The sequence below is a fragment of the Silurus aristotelis genome (assembly GCF_946808225.1).
Source record: "Silurus aristotelis genome assembly, chromosome: 18".
Classification (NCBI taxonomy): domain Eukaryota; kingdom Metazoa; phylum Chordata; class Actinopteri; order Siluriformes; family Siluridae; genus Silurus; species Silurus aristotelis.
Window position 1 is genome coordinate 14,993,815 of NC_139591.1, and position 20,410 is coordinate 15,014,224.

General features: G+C 38.9%; 1 protein-coding gene across 4 annotated transcripts; it reads left to right on the forward strand.

Annotated features, from left to right (window-relative positions):
* Positions 1-299: 299 nt before the first annotated feature.
* Positions 300-19,842, forward strand: arvcfa (ARVCF delta catenin family member a). 4 transcript variants are annotated; one of them, XM_083568324.1, is made up of 17 exons: positions 302-530; positions 4,603-4,761; positions 6,971-7,081; positions 8,219-9,161; positions 9,302-9,485; positions 9,618-9,735; positions 11,267-11,435; positions 11,774-11,791; positions 12,020-12,091; positions 13,793-13,920; positions 14,097-14,247; positions 14,550-14,742; positions 17,861-17,972; positions 18,105-18,192; positions 18,618-18,694; positions 18,858-18,961; positions 19,245-19,842. In XM_083568324.1, exons 1-16 carry the CDS (start codon positions 510-512, stop codon positions 18,948-18,950), a joined length of 2,637 nt encoding a protein of 878 aa, XP_083424450.1. In that variant the 5' UTR covers positions 302-509; the 3' UTR covers positions 18,951-18,961; positions 19,245-19,842. The 4 variants fall into 4 exon arrangements, with proteins under 4 accessions (XP_083424451.1, XP_083424450.1, XP_083424452.1 ...); XM_083568325.1 differs by lacking the exon at positions 11,774-11,791 and having other exon boundaries at positions 300-530; XM_083568326.1 differs by lacking the exon at positions 12,020-12,091.
* The last annotated feature ends 568 nt before the right edge of the window (positions 19,843-20,410 follow it).

Below are 20,410 nucleotides of genomic sequence, written 5' to 3' on the forward strand. Positions count from 1 at the left end.
GACCAGAAAATGATCTGTTACAAATTCATGACCTGGTGCAGAAAATTATCTGTTAAAAAATTGTAATAAAGCAGGTGCAACTCTGTACTACCCATTTAACCACATCCCTGACTGTCACCTCACCCTCCAACTTCATATTGTTGATGTTTTGTTGTTTTTGATCATCGACGTTTTACACATTATACACAACAACACAATGCAAAAAAAAACAACTAGCATAAATTAAACAATACAAATGCAAAGCGACCACAAAAGAGTCAAAAGAGTAGTTCAAAATGAACCGATTCGAGGACTGTAACGTATGAGCGCGTCCGAGCGCGTGTGGACGCACGCACGCGCGCACGAGCCGCAGATAGGATGGCTGCGCACTCCTAAGACATTATCGCTTACAAACTCTGTCCGGAAAGAACAGAACGGATTAAGAGTTAAAGGAAAGACAGATAAGAAAGAAAAGAGAGGGAAAGAGAAAAACATTATATCGCAGCAGCCGACGCCACTTGCCAATCATTATGCCGGCGGAGGTGAAAGAGGTGAGGTTTTTTTCCCAAATGCATTTTTCCCCCACGGGTTTTCTTCGACCTTTTACTCATCTCATCTGATGCTTTTCCAGTTTTTTTTTGGAAAAAAAAGAAAAAAGAAAACGTGCCAGCGCGCGCATCATCGCTCTCTGGATTTTTCTATGACGCGCGCACACGCACACACACACTCGCGCGCACACGACATGCAGCGATTTGCACGGTGTTCTAGTTGGTCGGGGAGCACGCGCTGTATAAACACCCGCAGAGACGCTTTATTTTGCACGAGAGCGAAAAACACTGTGGGGAAACGCACACGCTCGCGCAAGAGTCTCTTAAGCTAATGCCGATGTGAATATGCGGATTTTAGCACTGTCTTCAGGCTGCAGGGCGTGTGTGTGTGTGTGTGTGTGTGTGCAGGAGATGCTTTTGGCTTTATGCTGAGGCGGTGCTCTGCTCAGCTCTGAGGGAGCGTGTTGGTCGGGGAGGGGGGATTCTGTTGAGATGATGGGTCCTGCTGCAGAGGCATAGGTGTGTGTGTGTGTGCGCGCGCATGTTTTTTATGAGCTACTAACAGCATGCAAAAAAAAACTTGTGCCCATTCATGCTTATAGGTAGAATGTAAAACAACGTTAGGGATGGAGAATATTCTCAGAAAAGCCCCAAGCTTCTGTCTCATTCATCAGCCTGGGACTAGAGCAGCCCTGGCCAAGACTTGAGGTCATCCGAACAGTGCATGTCAGTTTTATCTTGGCTTTGTCATCAGCAGACGATTCATCTAGTCAGACTTAGGTTCCTGACAAGACGTTATGTCCAGCGTGCTTCTGATGTGCCCTTGAGCGGGTCATGCTTGTTAGGGAAGCCAGGCATTGTTGTCCCTCGGTCTGTGCAGTTTAACTGATAAGACTGTTTGACTGTTTGATTGAACACTGTGGCCTGGTGAAAGAAGAGAAAAGGATGAGGGAATGATAGAGTTAGTAGTGCATTTACTCAAGACCATTGTACAAGCACTATTACAGGGTGTCACAAGATTGCAGGGGGTGACAAGTGGCGCCGTAAATGTGTCACCTTTTGGAGTTTTCCAACCCTATGCAGAGGAGGATTGACAATTCTTTTGGCAAGTGGGACTGCAGGATCATACAGAATCCCATGGCCCATGGGCATGAAAGCATGCTGACTGTAGAGGGCTCGCATGTGACAAGCTTTCACACTGTGTTTTCCTCCCTTTAGCCAGGTTGCATATTTGCATTCGATTCATGGGACAGATGTTCTAAGTTTGCGATCACTGACGAAAATTTCTTGTTGTTATTAAAGGAATTAAAAGTCTACTTCATCTTCTGTATTTGTAACAATTGTCAGTCAAGAACAATGGCACAATCTTATATATTGATAACTCGAAACATCATTATAAATGAAGTTAGTTTAGATATTAGTAATGTGAGGAAATAAAAGGTAATTTAAATCAACAGCCATGTAATAATATACAGCCAATAAATGTTGTGCAATGATACAGTGACATAAAAAAAAGTATTAAAAGTTAGCTCTGTGGGTTTTATATAGTAAAACTGCATTTCCTTCACATTAACCACAGAGTCTTCATCCTAAGTGTGCAAAATGATGATAAAAATAATATTAAAAACAGAATTCAGCAATAGACTTTTATAGATGTGCACTGCATAGCACATTTAACGGGAGACATCACGACAAGGCAACTTGACAAATCCAGATGAAGTTTTTGATATTAAAAAGCCAGTGGCAAGGAAAAACTTTATTATTGCAGCAGAAGCTCTTAAGTATCCTGATCAGATTGTCAGGTGGTGCATGCAAACTGTTTCTGGAAAGTGTGTTTAATTTTTAAAAGTACCCATTTGGGTCTATCTACAGCAGCAGCAGGTGACCCCCAAGCATAGAAATCTTTGTGCTAAAGTAGGGCATCAGAATACATTGGGCAAATTGCACAAGAGAGGTACAGAAATGTATGTGTATAAAGATTAGGCAGTGGCAACTGTTAAAGGTGTGCAATTTTTTTCATGGAATTACATCATTGCTGTTCCATCAGTTGTTTTGCATTAACATGACAGCGACAGTTTTGGTTCAGAGCTTTGACTGTTCGGAGAGAAAGAGGATATCATTGGCATACTTAGTGTGCTATTGACAGACCGATGCTTGTTTCCAGAGCAATCAGCCGATTGTTGCCTCACTGTCGCTCTGATAGTCCAGCCGTCCTTTTTATAAATGCATGGCTGACTCCCTTTACAGTCTCATCATGCACTGTAATTTAAAAGAGATTGCTTTATGATTTGAATATAGTACTTGAAGCTACAAAACAGCTCAACAGTAGAATAATTACTCTAATAGGTGTGAGAGGCATGACTGCAATCTAGCATAAGGAATGAAAATCGATTGGATATTATCAATACTACTTCTCCTATCGATACGGTTTATCAGTTTGGTAGTGTAGAGTTACCCGAATTATTTCTTTTCCCATTAGTGTGCAAAAAAAACCTAAACAAATAAATTAGGAACGGCATCAACTACGCTTGATTATTTTATTTATTGTTTGTATTTTAATACTGAATGAAGTAGAAAATCAGTGGCTGTTTTGACACCCAATGGTACTGACTGCAACAGTGTTCATACTAAACTTCTCCTAGGCAAAATCTTCTTTTTTATCCATGCTGTATGTATTAAAGGCATGGGTATGCATCGAGAGAGATGGTTTAGTGTTAACAATTCCAGTCTAGCCAATTCATTTTCCCAACACATTAACTTCAAGAACTGACCTAGTATATCCCACCCTCTGATAGGTGCCATTAAAACAAGATAACATGCCAGGATGTTATTTACTTCACCTCTCAGTTTCAGTTCATTTTCCGATTGATGTATAATCGGAACTAAGCTATGTAACGGGTTCGTGTTTAAAACCGGCAACTCTTTACAATGTTCTAGATATTCTAATTGGTTTAAACATTTCACCATAATGTACTCTGAGTTTATAATTTTTTATTAGAAATAATTTCCTAGCTTTTATTTAGTAGCCAATTTGCGTAATGTCAGTACCCCCCTAACAAACTCTGTATCTGTGGTTCTGGTTGTTATGACACATATACGAAGTGTTCTGCAACATCTCCAGTTTTACCTCTAGTAATGGCAACACTAGCAGCAAGGGGTTTTTATTGCATTTGTAGCAAGTACAGTGTTATCATGAACTAAATCTAAAATGTAACCCTACTTTCGACTGCTTTGTTCTTTCTACCATTAGTGAGCGTGTAGGCGAACATCGCTTAGGTTGTTCTGTGAGAGTGTATGTGCGTTGGGCGCTACAAGCACAAAGACCGAGAAACAGTAAGAGAGAGAGAATTTTTTTTGCATTTCTAGAAATTCAAATGGCTCCAGTGCAGGCAGATACATATTATGGCAGGCCATATTGATACAGTGGTGTTTACTAACAGTAAACATCTAAATGTGGGAAGCAGCAGACACCTGTGTGTCTGTAATAGTTACAGGAAATTAACCTATAATAGCTGAGTCTTAATAGATGAAAAGCTTTAAGAATCTGCTGAATCTGCTTGTGCATTCAGAAGTACTAAAAAAAAAAAAAGCAAATAAATTTAGGCAGGTCACGAGAGAAACAGATTTAAGTACCTTTACATAAGACTGTACTTATAAATTGGGTCATTTATGTATCAACTCTTTTTCTCTTTCATTTGTGGACTTTTTTAAAAAAGACTGGCTTTACACACAAACAAACTTAATATTTTGAACTTTGCAATGTCTAGAAAGTTCTGGCTGAAAGGATCTCATGCATTATTTATCAGTCCTAAGTAAACTGCGAGGAGTTTGTGCTTATTCCTATTTATTATTTTTAAAAGAATTTGTTAGTTATTATACATTGAGTTAGGAGTCATTTCACAAATTTCACAAAACTATCCTCTTTAAAGAATAATCTGTATGTGCAGATTCACTTTTAGGCCTGCTGAAGTCAGCGTTTTACTCAAGTCAGCTTCTGCTCCACTGGTCAGCGTTTGTTATTATCAAAACCCCTTTAACAGATTTTTTTTTTCACCTCGTTGTCTTTGGGCCAAAGAAACAGAGCCCAGAGGATCCTGTAGCTTTGCCTTCAAAGAAGCAGAACAAAGAGCTGAGTGAAGAGGTGCCCTCTGCAGAAGACGTCCCGGACACACCGTCCTCTGACCTGAGCACGGCCACGTTCACCAACGGAAGCTCACAGAACACGGAGACTAACGTAGGTCACGTGGCTTAGTTGCTTAATGGAAGAGTTGTGTGACTGGAGATTGGGGGAAGCAATATGAATGTTGCCCTGTGGTGATATTCTGTTAGGTTAATCACTTAATCTTAAAAAAAATATTAAGCGATATTTCAGAATATGAACAACATCAGGATATTAAACACATTCAAAGTGCACAAATAAAATGCACTGTGTATTTGAAAACAAACACATCTATCTATCTATCTATCTATCTATCTATCTATCTATCTATCTATCTATCTATCTATCTATCTATCTATCTATCTATCGATCGATCGATCGATCGAACGAACGAACGAACGAACGAACGAACGAACGAACGAACGAACGAACGAACGAATCTCATAATCCCATATTTTATTCACAACAGAATATAGAGTACATATCCTTTGTTTAAACTGAGGAATTTTATCATTTGAATAAAAAAATAAGGTGATTATGAATGTGGAAAAAAAGGTTGGGACAGGGGCAAGAAATAGCTGGAAAAGTAAGTGTTATTAAAAAGAAACAGCTGGAGGAACATTTTGCAACTAATTAGGTTAATTGGCAACAGGTCAGTAACATGACTGGGTGTAAAAAGAGTATCTTAGAGAGGCAGAGTCTCTCAGATTAGATGGGCAAAGGTTGACCAAACTGTGAAAAACTGTCTAAAAATTGTAGGACAATTTCAGAATTATATTTATAACATTAAATTATAAAGACTGTGGATATCTCATCATCTACAGTACATAATATCGTCAAAAGTTTCAGAGAATCTGAAGAAATATTGCGTGCAAAAACAGGTGAATAGCAGGCAGTACTGCAATAAAAACAAGCATAATTCCTTAATGGAAATCATTGCAAGGGCTCAGAATCACTTCCAGAAATCAGTTTCTGTTAACACAGCTCATGCCATCCAGAAATGCAGGTAAAAGCTTTATCGAACAAAGAAGAAGCCATATGTGAATTTTACTCTAACGTCTTCTCTGAGCCAAAGCTCATTTAAAATGGACCGAGGCAACGTTGAAAATGTTCTGTGTTCAAATGAATGAAAATAATAATTATTTTTTTAACCATGGACTTTGTGTCCTCCGGAGTAAAGACAAGAAATATCATCTAGCTTGTTATCAGCACTAAGTTCAAAGCCTGCAGCTCTGATGGTATAGGGATATCTTAGTGCCTATGAGCAAAAGGTTTTAATAGGTTTTAGAGCAACATGCCTACAAAAAAATACAGAGAAGAGAAGTCTTGGGTCTGTTGAACATCAAGAATCCTATATCAGACATGAATAAGACAACACTCTTCTGCTAAAACTCCAGCAACTGGCCAGTTCCCAGATGTATATGGACTGTTGTTAGAAGAAGAGAGATGCTATACAGTGTTGCACAATCTCCTTTCCCCATTTTTTTAGATAAAAAAAACATCAAATTTAAATGTAACATTTTTCATACAAAGGTACGTTTTCTCAGTTTAAATATTTGATGTTTTTTATGTTCTGTTGTGAATAAAATGTGGTTTTATGAGATTTGCAAATCATTGAATTATGTTCTTATTTACATTTCACATTGTGTTAGAATTGGGGCTGTATCTATAAGTTGAGAATATACTGTTATCTACACTCAACAGTCACTGTCTTAGGAACATAAACACAGTTCATTCATTAAATTATCCAAACAGTGCAATGCTTACAATCATGGTCACAAGCTTGTTTGAGTATTTCAGAAACTGCTGATCTCACACACAGAAGTCTATAAAGTTTAATCAGAATACAAGAAGACCAATTTGAAGCTATTGTGTTTTACTCACTAAAAATGGTCAGTTGAAGCTCACTCACATAAAGGCTTAATGTAATATGCATTCTGAGGTGCTGTTCTGCTCACTGTGGCTGTAGCCAATCTGTCAGCTATAACCAGTCCGGCCATTCTCTTCTGACCTAAAATCACATAGTTTTTTCATTCAGATGTTTAATGTAAACATTAGCTAAAGCTTTTGCACTAATTTTATGCATTGCACCATCATGCTGCCGTTTGGTACTCATGACTGAGCGTGTTTACCATTGTTCCCATTAAAGTGGATAGTGAGTGTGTATTATTCTTGGTATACAGCTAGTGGTATACAGCTTTGACTATATAATACATATCATAGTACACAAAATACACAGCATTACATTCACCAATGTTGTGATTGTATTGGGATGCTGCTGCAGAATGATGAAAGCTCTGGGATTGGGACAGAGAAGTCATCCAGCCCTGACACTGAGTTGAACCCCCTCAGTGCCTCCAGCTCTCACGAGGAAGTTGTGCCAAAACAGCTGGAGGTGAGGCGTCCAACCTACAAAACCCAGCTACATAGACTCCCATTCATTAAAAACCCTGTACAGCTTACCTACATGCAGTGCTGATGTTGGCTTTTGTCATTTTGATATTCAGCAAGTGTCAGTACTTTTGTAACAAAATTGGTATTGATTCTAGGTCACAGATATACATTTCATACTGTGTGCTATTATGTGCAATCATGTCAGTTTTTTTATTTTCATTCACATTGCACGCTTTTTCAGGATATTGTGGTAGATTGGCAAGATATGGACATAACACTCGACGGATTTGAACTAATTGCTTACTGGATATATAGGATCCAGTTCATTGCATCAAACCGCTTTGCTGCTGGCAATTTTTCAAGCTCAATAGGAGCTCCTCTGAATCTCATTTCAAAGTCCACAATAAACTAATTTTCAGTTGAGTGAAAAATTGTTTCTGTGTAAGTTGTGCATGTCAAGTACTCTGCTAAATATAAATTCAGCCCTTGTTGCCAACACAGTAGAATAACATTATAGAATTAACAGTATAACAGGTAGAATCCTTTTTAGAATTTTTCATTGTTGTTACATTTAGGAACCTTGGCTTTGTTTGTTAAAAACTGTTATAAAATTAAAGCACAACCACTAGTCCAAAAAGTGTGATGCTGTGAAAATGTAAATAAAACAACAACAAAAAAAAAAGAGACAGGACTGTTGAGCAGATAAAATCCTGTATCATAAATAGGAAAACATTCCTCTCACAAATGTAACTGGTTTAAAGCAGCTGGTCTTCTCAGTTCCCAGATGTATACAGACTATTGTTAAAAGAAGAGGGGATGCTGCACAGTGGTAAAAAGCACCTTGACTCAACTTTTTTGAGACATGTTCCGGCCATCGAATTATAACACTTTGTTTTTCCCTTAACATGGTACATTTTCTCATTGTAAACATTTGATATGGATTCTATGTGCTATTGTGAATAAAATATGGCTTTATTATATTTGAAAATTGTTTCATTCTGTTTCACTTACATTTTACACAGCATCCCAACTTTTTTGGAATTGGGGTTGTATGTAATAGATAGATTTAAAAGTAATTCAAAGGGTTGATGAATCCGAAATATTGAGAGATGAACTTTTTCACTCTTTTCCTCCTCAGGAAATTATAACTGATCCAACAGAGACATTTCAGACAGTGTGTGAGGGCTCTCATAATTCAGAGGGCATTCTTGTTTCTGATCCCTCAGTGGAGAAAGAAGATGTATGTAGTTCATCTCAGGCTGATATAATAACCCCCAGCCCTGACATCAACACATCGTCTGGCAGTCCAGCAGAAAGCATCAAAGACCAGCCTCTCAGGCATAGCACTCTTCAAAGTCCGAGGGTAGACCTTAGCAATCATGGCACCATTCCTCATGGTTTCCCGTACCCCCCTTCTTACACAAACCTGCCAGCTAGAAACTACTTAGAGAACTGTTATACCCTCCCACTTCACAGGGACAGCTTTGGTCGAATTGGAGGACCAGTGTGCAATGGTGCTGCCAAAGGTGATCAGGATGGTTCAGACATGAGGTCAGGAATCCCTGCAATCAGTCATCCTATCATGGGTGGAACCCTTCCTCTGAGACCTACGTTGGATCTTGCGGTTGACGATCATCTCGGTCCATTACCACATCCATTCTTGCAGGATCTGTACAGGATGCAGACCCTGATTCCTCATAAACGGGCCAGCATGGTCAGCCTGGACACCATTCGTAAGGACCCTCGATGGAGAGATCCCAACTTGCGGGAGGTCATTGCCATGCTTAGCCACCCCATGGACCCTGTCAAGTCCAATGCTGCTGCCTATCTACAGCATCTCTGTTACGAGAATGACAAGATAAAGCAGGATGTGAGGCAACTCCATGGTATCCCCATATTGGTGGGGCTGCTCGACCACCCCAAACCTGAGGTGTACCGCAAGGCCTGCGGAGCCCTAAGGAATATATCCTTTGGAAAGGATCCCTTCAACAAGGTGGCCATCAAGAACAGTGATGGCATTCCTACACTACTGAGGCTGCTGAGAAAGACAAATGACATGGAGGTTCGAGAGTTAGTTACAGGTTGGTAATATTTGGAATAGAGCCATCATTCAATATCAATTGGATTTTGGTATGATTTGAGGATCTGATGGTGCTGTCAATAATGAAGATGTACATACAGTGAGTAGTACAAAGTAGAACACATACATTTATTCTCCCAGGAACGCTCTGGAACCTCTCATCTCATGAACCCCTAAAGATGGTCATCATCAATCATGGGCTTCAGACTCTGACTGATGAGATTATCATACCACACTCTGGTTTAAGAGGGGATCCCAATGACCCATCTAGACCAGGAGCACCAGAATGGACCACAGTTTTTAAAAATACATCTGGATGCTTAAGGTAAATTACCATTTCAGTCCTGATTTCCTATATTATTAGTTCCAAAAGTGGGGTTACAATTTCATTTAACCACATGCAAAAAATATTTAATTGTTAATTATGATTTGATTACTAGATTACTTTTCCCTGCAGGAATGTGAGTTCAGATGGGGCTGAGGCTCGTCAGCAGATGCGTGAGTGTGATGGACTGGTTGATGCTCTGCTTCATGCCCTTTACTCTGCTGTGGCAAGGAGGGATATGAATAACAAGGTAAAATGAAAAAGAACAGTGCCCAAGATGCCCAATAAAAGGACAATAGATTGAAAACAAAAACAATCCATAAAGACATGAAGAAAATCTATACTGAAATCTATCCATATGGACTTGGAAATTGTGTCTGAATTAGTTTCTTTTGTCTGCAATATAAAGTCTGTACTCCTATGAGGATTTTCTGCAATACAGAATGAGATAAAAAAAAAAAAAAAACTAACAAAACAGAAAGAGAGTTTCATCTATCTATCTGTTTGTCTGAACATCTATCTACACTCACCGGACACTTTATTAGGAACGCCTGTCCAACTGCTCGTTAACGCAAATTTCGAATCAGCCAACACATGGCAGCAACTCAATGCATTTAGGCATGTAGACATGGTCAAGACGATCTGCTGCAGTTCAAACCGACCGTTAGAATGGGGAAGAAAGTTAGTTAAGTGACTTTGAACGTGGCATGGTTGTTGGTGCCAGACGGGCTGGTCTGAGTTTTTCAGAAACTGCTGATCTACTGGGATTTTCACGCACAACCATCTCTAGGGTTTACAGAGAATGGTCCGAAAAAGAGAAAATATCCAGTGAGTGGCAGTTCTGTGGGCGCAAATGTCTTGGGGATGCCAGAGGTCAGAGGAGAATGGCCAGACTAGTTCGAGCTGATAGAAAGGCAACAGTAACTCAAATGACCACTCGTTTCAACCGAGGTATGCAGAAGAGCATCTCTGAACAACACGTCGAAGCTTGAGGCGGATGGGCTACAGCAGCAGAACACCACACTGGGTGCCACTCCTGACAGCTAAGAACAGGAAACTGAGGCTACAATTTGCACAGGCTCACCAAAATTGGACAATAGAAGATTGGAAAAACATTGCCTGGTCTGATGAGTCAGATTTCTGCTGCAACATTCGGATGGTAGGGTCAGAATTTGGCATCAACAACATGAAAGCATGGCTCCATCCTGCCTTGTATCAACGGTTCAGGCTGGTGGTGGTGGTGTAATGGTGTGGGGGATATTTTCTTGGCACACTTTGGGCCCATTAATACCAATTGAGCATCGTGTCAACGTCACAGCCTACCTGAGTATTGTTGCTGACCATGTCCATCCCTTTATGACCACAGTGTACCCATCTTCTAATGGCTACTTCCAGCAGGATACTGCGCCATGTCATAAAGCACGAATCATCTCAGACTGGTTTTTTTTAACATGACAATGAGTTTACTGTACTCAAATGGCCTCCACATTCACCAGTTCTCAATCCAATAGAGCACCTTTGGGATGCGGTGGAACAGGAGATTCGCATCATGGATGTGCAGCCGACAAATCTGCAACAACTGCGTGATGCTATCATGTCAATATGGACCAAAATCTCTGAGGAATGTTTCCAGTACCTTGTTGAATCTATGCCACGAAGGATTAAGGCAGTTCTGAAGGGAAAAATGGGGTACTAGTAAGGTGTACCTAATAAAGTGGCCAGTCAGTGTATATCCTTAGTTTTTTACAATCATGCTAACTTAGTCTGTTGTGCTTTCGCAGTCTGTTGAGAACTGTGTCTGCATTCTTCGTAACCTATCCTACCACGTGCACAAAGAGGTACCGGGGGCAGAGAAATTTTACAGCACCCCAACTATTCTTACTACAAAGCCAAGGAATCACCAGAAGAAAAAGGATGTGCCTGATTGTTTTGGTGGGAGGACAACCAAAGGTTAGGTATTTTCATGAAAAAATTGTAAATGTTTTCAAATATCAATTCCAACAATTTTGTTTTCAGTTTTCATTTCAATTTTGTATGTGTAAGGAGAGCATATAATTACACTTGAATTGGGCTGAAACTATCATGATATTGGATCTGTCTGCTCTATAGCATATGGCTGTTTTTAATGAATTATGTTTTGTAATGATATAATAAAACAGGATCTGGGCAATCCAACCTGTTGTAATGTCACACTTTGACATATATTTTGCCATTGTGAATGTGTCTTGTCTTCTTTTTTTTTTATCTGTTTGCTTTTACACTGTTGGTCCGACTGTCTTCATCTGCAGAGGAGTGGTTCAATCAGTGTGAGTGTGCTTCTGTTCCTGCTTAGCTTAGTGCTGCAAAACCTTGATGATTTTTTTCCAGTCATGTCACATACACTTGATTTTTTTTTTTTACAGCCCTCCTACTCTTAACGCCCACAGTGCCTCCCACACATATACTCAAGCTTTGGACAATGTGAAATGCTTGATGCTTGAGATTTTTTGAAACATGCCCCCTTTGCAATGCTTATAGTGGTTTACCTTTTTTAGGCCGGAAACACGGAATAAGCGACAAATCAAACAACACTCTGGACATGCCCAAGCGCACACTCCCGACTAAAGGTGCACATTTACCTTAGTTTCACTATCCATATCCATATTCCATATACTGGATCCTTTCACCACAAGAATATTTAAGTCATCCTTCCATTTTGTGGACTATAAAATTTCAAAATATTTTAGGAACAGGCATCAGTTTTTAATATAATGCATGCAGACTGCCAACCGACAGACCCGAAAGGTTAAGCAGTGTGTTAAATTCAGGACCAAATTCATGGAGATGTAGGCAGCATATGTAGCTTGCTAGCCTGCATTCAGCCTGAAGTCAAATGTGTGTTAAGTTGGCAGATGGAGAAAGTGTGGGAGCAGCTTTGCTGAGGAGAGCAGGCGGGTCACAGGAAGACGACAAAACATCTGAGGGAGGCCTTGAGGGAGGTGAACCAGGGAAGCACAGATAAGCTGAGGCGAGTGTTCCACACCAAGTGGAGATGAAGACCGAGCCAAGACAGCTTTCGTTGTGTGTAGGAGGGTAATTAAGTGTTTTTAGCTGCTGTGTCAAGTATGCGGAAAAAAGGTATTTTAAGACGGGAAAAATAGCAACGCAGTGATGCACTGATACACTTGTTACGCTTGTGTTTTGTGTCAACACGCACTTAAAGCTGGATCTTGCATCTGTCTAGAAACGCGAGAGATGGATGAGATAAGCGCTTTTCTTTACATAGCTGGAGAAAGGATTGCTTTGTATTTAAGGAGTCGATCCTATAATTTTATGGAACTGGGTCAGCGTGTGTAAGAGTGACTATATCTTAGGTGCCCTTGAATATCCGAACACACTGTTATCTAAATCCTTTCATATACTATCCCAGCGAAAATGGTATCAGGCTATCTTTAAAGGCCCATTTACAGATTTCAGCTAATCGTTATCTGAGTACGTGTTTCCCATCCTGTCAGTGAACTGACAATCCTTTATTTCATTTCTCTCCCATATTTGCATGATCGCCTCAGCTATTAAAATTTCTTAGTATAAGATTTGTCATGGATTCAAGATAATGTCAGAGTGGTTGTTGAGAAAAAAAAAAAAATGTTGGTTGCTCTGAGGAACTTGAGAGCATAAATACAGCAAAGTATAACTAATTATATCTATGTAATGTGCTTTATTGATTCAATGGGACCATGAGGTGGTTTGTGATGTGGTTTGGATGTTGACAATTGTATCTTTATCTTTTCCAGTAGAGGCTCTGGTCCCTTGAGTTACACTTGCATGTTCTTTAGAAAGCTTCACTGGAGATGAGTAGATTTGGTTCAGAGGATTGGAAACAAGGCTTATTGCTGTGCTGGCTGAGTCATTAAAAACCCTTGAGGGCTTGTAAAAAAAAAAAAAAAGAGAGTTCTTAGGAGTTTCAACTCTGTATTCATCTGTAGTTGTGGGAACATGCCTTGGGTTGTCTCTTGCCACTCTGCCTCTCGGATTATTTTTCTTATGTTGTCTGGGGCATCTTACACTTCATAGATAGAAGCAGGAAGACATGAGACAGGGGCAGCAAAGATGGAACTTAAATAGTATAGTTTAACACCATTATTAAGTTTGTTCATATTGTCATAATGCCATAAAATATTCCTTATCATCATGGTAAACTGTTTTCACTGCACATGCTCAGTGTCTCTCACATCCATCTCATACAGGCATTCACTTGTTGGATTATGAATCACTCACACCAACATTCTATGCTGTTTGATGTAGTGTCTGAGTGTATGTCTGTGCAGGTCTGGAGCTGCTCTACCAGCCGGAGGTTGTGAGGCTTTATTTGTCACTCCTTAAGCTGAGCCACAACCAGAACACTCTGGAGGCAGCCGCAGGGGCCCTCCAAAATCTGTCAGCAGGACTGTGGGCAGTGAGTAGTATGCTTAAAAAATAAAGAATGCGATGAGGAATATAAATCTGTGACTGAATAACAAACTTTGTTATAACAGAATGAAATTATCTTCTACAACCCACAATTCTAAATTTAACTTTCGCTTTTTTTGCATGTTTTAATGACTCATTATTCTGCCCATCTGGTTTTCTCAGTGGTCCAACTACATCCGAGCAACTGTACGTAAAGAGAAAGGGCTGCCTATTCTGGTTGAGCTACTCCATTCAGATGCAGATAAAGTAGTGAGAGCAATTGCTATTGCCCTTCGTAACCTGGCCATTGAAAACAAAAATAAAGATCTCATTGGTAAGATACCATTTCAGTTACCTTTCTTTTTATCTCCCATCTGTAATTTGCATACACTCTCAAGACCCCCCTTATGGCACAATAACGTATAGTGAAAAACGTATAGTGAAATGCAACGTTAGCTCCAAGTGATGCACATGACTACCCATGGTCTCTTTTGACAAGAAGAAAATAGATCATTGTATGCTTTTAAATCATTGCAAATTCATTCATAACTTCTGTAAACATATTTGCCAGCAGCACTCTTGTATAGTATGATTGATACTTTTTAATATTTGACAAATATTTTTCACTTTTGTTAGGGAGCTATGCCATGAGGGACCTTGTCAGCAATTTGCCCAGTGGCCAGCAACGTCCTGCCAAAAACCTGGAAGAGGACACAGTGGTGGCAATCCTCAATACCATCCACGAGATCATTACTGACAACCTGGAGAATACTCGCTTCCTTATTCAGGGTCAGGGGATCCAAAAGCTGGTGGCCATAAATAAGACGAGGTAAGTAACGTGCAATGTGGTTGATCAGCAAAAGCAAGATTTCCAGAATCATTTTTGGTCAAATTTCCATTGTTGTTGTAGATCCAGGAACACTCTCTTTGCATTAGGGATACAAAAAAAATAAGACAGAAACAGACATTTGCCATGTGCCATGTGCCAAACTTCAATACAGGAAAGTGTTCTGGACAGTGGTGTTGCTAGTTTCTTTTAAGAGAGAGAAAACAGGTAGTGATGGAGCGGGTGTTTATAACTGATTTAACATAATTAACTTGTCTCACAGACATTCCATAATTATTCAATGTAACCATATAAGTAACAAAGGAAAAAAAACCAACAGACACTGCATGCCATTCTTCTTGTAAAATAAGAAAATGACAAATAATCATCTGTAGAAGTGCACAATTATTTATTTTGCTTGTAGTTGACAGGATTAAATTTATTTAAAATATGGAATGGACCTATGTACGTGGGCCTAAGCTTTCTGTATGAAAACCATAATCAATGGTAACTCATAGACAACCAGACTCTTTTACCTGGTTGGTAGTTAGGATGGGATGCCTCCCATGATCAGCTTGTATGTGCTGCTTCCAGATGGCTCCTTGGAGTCCTACATAAGTGCTGTCTCAAAATCCTTGGCTCCTCATCATTTAATCCTCGACCATTGGCACTGATGAGCATTTACCTTACCAAGAGAACAGAAGTGGTTGGTAGCCCAGAACACATTGGAAAGGTGTAAGCCCAGTAGAGGAGTGAGGGAGCGAGTTCTGGGCATATGGCCTATCTAAAGTAGGCATTGCACATTTTTTCCTGGTTAAAATATGTTTGTTAATGATATAAAATCTCTTGGTTGGGCCTTTCCACTTGCCCATTTGCTTGTAAATGATAACCAAAGATTACACTGACATTGATGCAAAGTTGTTTACTGAATGCCTGCTATACCCGTGGAATGAACTGGGGCCCTAGGTCCAATGTCCTAAAGTATTCCCTGCATTCTGAAAATGGAATTGAACAGAGCAATCACAGTTTCCTTGGCTGTGGTTAGTCCTTTGAGGGGGACCAAAGGGCAGGACTTGGATAATCAGTCTATAATAAAAATCAAGAGTGATTTATGGAGATTCTCAAGAAGAGTTCAGGACCTGACAAAATTAGCAATGTCCTTGACTAGAGTGGGCCACCAGAGTGAATTATAGATTGAAGTTATGGTGCATGTAATACCTGGGTGTCCACTACTAAGAAAAGTATGCATCCATTGAGTGATGCATTGCAATTATCCTGAGTTTTTGGGTCATGCAATGTTTTTTTTATGAAGGCAAGTGGGCGGTGTGGGGTCTGACTGTTGTTTACGTTGTATCTCCTTTATGATTTCCTACCAAACATTATGTGACTGTGAACTGGAATCTTATGAAGAATAGTAACCATCTTGCCTATGGTATAGCCATTCTTGATTAACTCTATTTTCCATGAACACTGCCTTGATAGGAAGGAACTCCTGTTTGACTGTATCACATGGATACATCTTGCCTTGTGTGCCATGCCTTTGTGATAAGACTGCTCCTGTCTCATAACAGAGGCATCTGCTTCAATGATGAATGGAAGATTAGGGCCAGAATGTTTAAGGATGGGGGCTGTAAGGATGGGAGTGTTTCAAAGGCCATTTGTGCTTGGTCTGTCCATTTAAATCTAGTAAAATTTTTACTTTTAGAAAAAAAGTCATTGGAGCTGCAATGCTGCTGTAATTTCTAATGAACTACATGGAGAAGTTAAACCCAGGAACCTTTGTAATTTCTTAATGGTACTGGGACATGCCCACTCCATAACTACCTTGATTGTTGATGAATCCATTTCTACACATTGGTGACAAATGATGTTAATAAAGAAAGTGGTACTGGTGGTGTGGATCTCACACATTTCTGCATTGGCAAGCAGTTGGTTCTCGCATAGCTGAGGGAGTTTAGTCTTAACTTGTTGAATAACTCAAGCCTGGTTTTGCGAATAGATGAGGAAATTGTTAAAGTAGGTGATAACACATTTTTTGTGGAGGTCACAGAAGATTTTTTTATGATTGGAACACTGCTAGTGCTTTGGCAAAGAACAAACATCATGAATTGTTATTCGTAATGCCCCCTACTAGTAAGAAAAGCAGTTTTCCATTTATCTCCATCTCTGATTCTGATAAGGTTGTAAGCACTGTGGAGGTTAACTCTGGTAAAAAAAAAAAAGCTTTGTGCAACTGTTCTAGGCCCACTGGGACCAATGGCAATTGGTATTTGTATTTGATGGTAACTGAGTTGAAGTCTTGATAATCAATACAGGGGCAAGGCCTCCATCCCTTTCTCAACAAAAAGGAACTCTGCTGCAGCAGTGGACATAGACAGGCAGATGAAATCTCTAAATCATTTTCTATGGATCCGGTCTCTGTAAGTGATAATGAGCTTAATTACATTTTTTAAAGGGGCAGTACTGGACAGAAGTTCAATGGATGGTGAGAGGGAAGTTGCGTTGTTATAGCCTTGATTTTTGTTTACACCTTGATAAATTCAGGCATTTTGGTTTGGGCATTGACCTTCACACTTTCCAAGCTTGTAGAGAGTCATGGTGCCCTACCATACCAACCTCACCACGATATTAATATATTAAGAAAGGTTAGCTACTTCATCTTTGCATGCTAAATCAGCTTGTAAGGCCTGGTTGATCCTTCATGGAAGACAAATGTGACTTCATTTCAATCACTTTGAGCAGCTAATGTGTGGAACATCTTGTCCCCCATGAGATATTCTAAAACTTCTTTCATTTGCCCAGCAAAACATTCAAACAAGGTTTGTACCTGGTTATCCATGTCCCAAACCGCCAATTTCCATTCCAGTGTTTTATTAGTTAGTAGAGTTAACATAAATGCACATTTCGTTGACGTTAGGATCCATTTGTGAAAGTTTTGGTGAAAGAGTTAATAGGAAACATTTAATAGGAAAAACAGACCACTTTGTCCTGTTATTTTCTCTTCACATGTTTTATTTCGTGCTGATATACATTTGAATCTGCTGTACAGGTAAATGTCATCACTAGGGAAATCTGTAATTCTATACGATCCTGTAATTGATTTGCATTTTCAATTCTACAGCCAGTCTGTGAGAGAGAACAAAGCGGCATCGCATGTACTCCAGACTGTGTGGGCCTACAAAGATTTAAGGCATGCACTGACCAAGGGAGGCTGGAATAAATCTCACTTTAAGGTATCACACTTTCAATATACAGGCCTTTTAAAGAGCAAACAAAACCTTCAATAGAAAATCAAGTAAAATAAATGACGATTGAAATTATTAATGAATTTGCATTGTAAGGTTGCATGTGATATGTATATTCAGCCAGCAGTTTCTGGAGTACCCAAAAAGCAGAAGAACCCAAAGCTAGGCAATGATGACATCACATTGCCCTTAATGGAAAAAAACCAAGGTCAGTGCTATCCTTGGGCTTTAGTCCTGATTGATTCCAGTATACACACTCATGATACCCTACTTACAAGAAGTGTGTGTGTGCATGCATATGTGATTTCAGTCAGTCATACTTGTTTTGTTAAGCACCATTCTTGTTTATGTATTAATAAATTAATATACACAGTGGATATAAAAAGTCGACACACCCGTATAAAATTCCAGGTTTTTTAAATATTAAGACAGAACTAAGAACATAAATGTCAGACTTGTTAAATCTTTAATGTTTTTCCAACACTGAAAAAATCCAGAGAAAAAAAAAGTAAACATTGGTAACATTATAAATAAAAGAAACCTATAACATTTACACGTGTGTGTGTGTGTGTGTGTGTGTGTGTGTGTGTGTGTGTGTGTGTGTGTGTGTGTGTGTGTGTGTGTCTTTTTTAGATGGATACTGCAGCACTGATCAGAATGACAGAGTTGGAGATGGTCCATGCCATATGATAGAGCGGGAAACCTACCAGGTAATTTTGTATTAATTAAATGGTAATAAGACTAAGACTATCTGTGACAATATCGTCCAAGACAACAGAAGTATTTTCATGTAAAATTCTCATAGTAGTATATGAATGCAGTGCAGTGCAATAGCAGTGTTACCATGGGTACAATGTTTTCTCTTTTTTGCAGGGGGTAAATGATAAGCGACATTTCATCAGGACCAGTAGGCCAGCTGTTGGCTTAGTGGAACACACTCCTCAACCCTTGGACTCTTGGGTCTGATGCCCCATCTGGTGAGCTCATTTGCCAAATTCTTGCAGATAAAATTGACCCTTTTTTGTATTTTTACACTGGTTTTGTCACTAAGGACAGATAACTGCGGTTTATTGTGAAAAATTGATTTTCTGAAATACATTCTTGACCAAAAAATGTACCATAGATACTCAGTGAGGATTAAAAATGTTTTGTTGCTTCAGTCAGCACGATGGACATTTAAAAATTCCATATTTATAAATATTTCATATTTATAATTTGTCTAAAAGCTATGATATATATATTTTTTCTCTCTTCTTATAGATGGAAGTACAATGTTGGATTTGCACTTTCCCCAAATTCAGCTGAGTTTGTGAAACAGAAGACCATGTACCACAGATTTTATTCCAGCATCTTCAAAAAGCAGAAAACTGACATGCGTTTTTTTTTGTTTTGTTTTGTTTTTTTAAACCTTGACTGTGGCTGTGGTATATATTTTTTTCATTTATTACAGTGTTTTGTGTTCCTACTAAAATATTTTCTCTGTTTTTAGCATTTTCAGCTCTAGTACTTCTGGAGAAATGTCCAGATATTATATAATCCAAGTACTGGTTAATATCTGATTACAAATTTGATCCTTGTATTATTTCATTTTTGCCCACAAGACATATGTATAATAGTGCTTATATTCTTTAACTGTATGCAACATAGACCAGTATTCTATCTTTCTTTTTGTTTTTCTTGATGTACAGCAAAGAGATGCAACCAGCATATATATGGATATTAAATTTTACTAGCAGTCTATGAAAATCTCAGACAAAAGTCATTGTGCCATATTAGTCAAACAAGTCATTCTTACTTGATTTAATTGCTTCTCCATTGTCAGTGTTTTAACTGCTTGACAATAAAAGGCTTTTTATCATTTTGTCTTCTGTCAGCAAAAGAATCACAAGGAAAATTTGCTCCAGAGCAGAGTGCACTATATTAGCTATACACAGGCTTATTGATACCAGTTAGGGTGAGAAATGAAGGAATTGTTTTGTCCTTAAGGGTCTATGGCATACATTTTCCATAAGCTTTAATTTGATATCTTAAATTACCTGATGAGCCATAACCCATAATGCAATAATCCACCCTGCAATAAATAGATTGGCTAATTTAATCATATAACAGGGGGAATTAAGTGTGGAAGGTAAATGAATAATGAAATCATGAACCCGTACACTTTGTCCTTAGTGCAACCTACAGTATATAGAAAAATAAGACTGGCTGAATGATTTCAACTAGTAGAGGAGACAATGAACTCGATAGTTTGTGACTTTTCATTTGGAACCAGAATAAGTATCTGAAAGTGGCTCAAAAGTTCGGAGTACCATTTCAAAACAGAGTTTGTACTGATAAATTACATACAAATGTTTGAAAAACTTTTATTTTTGTATTATTCATTTAAAGTAGTAAATAAAACATTGACAAGTAGTTCACAATTTTTG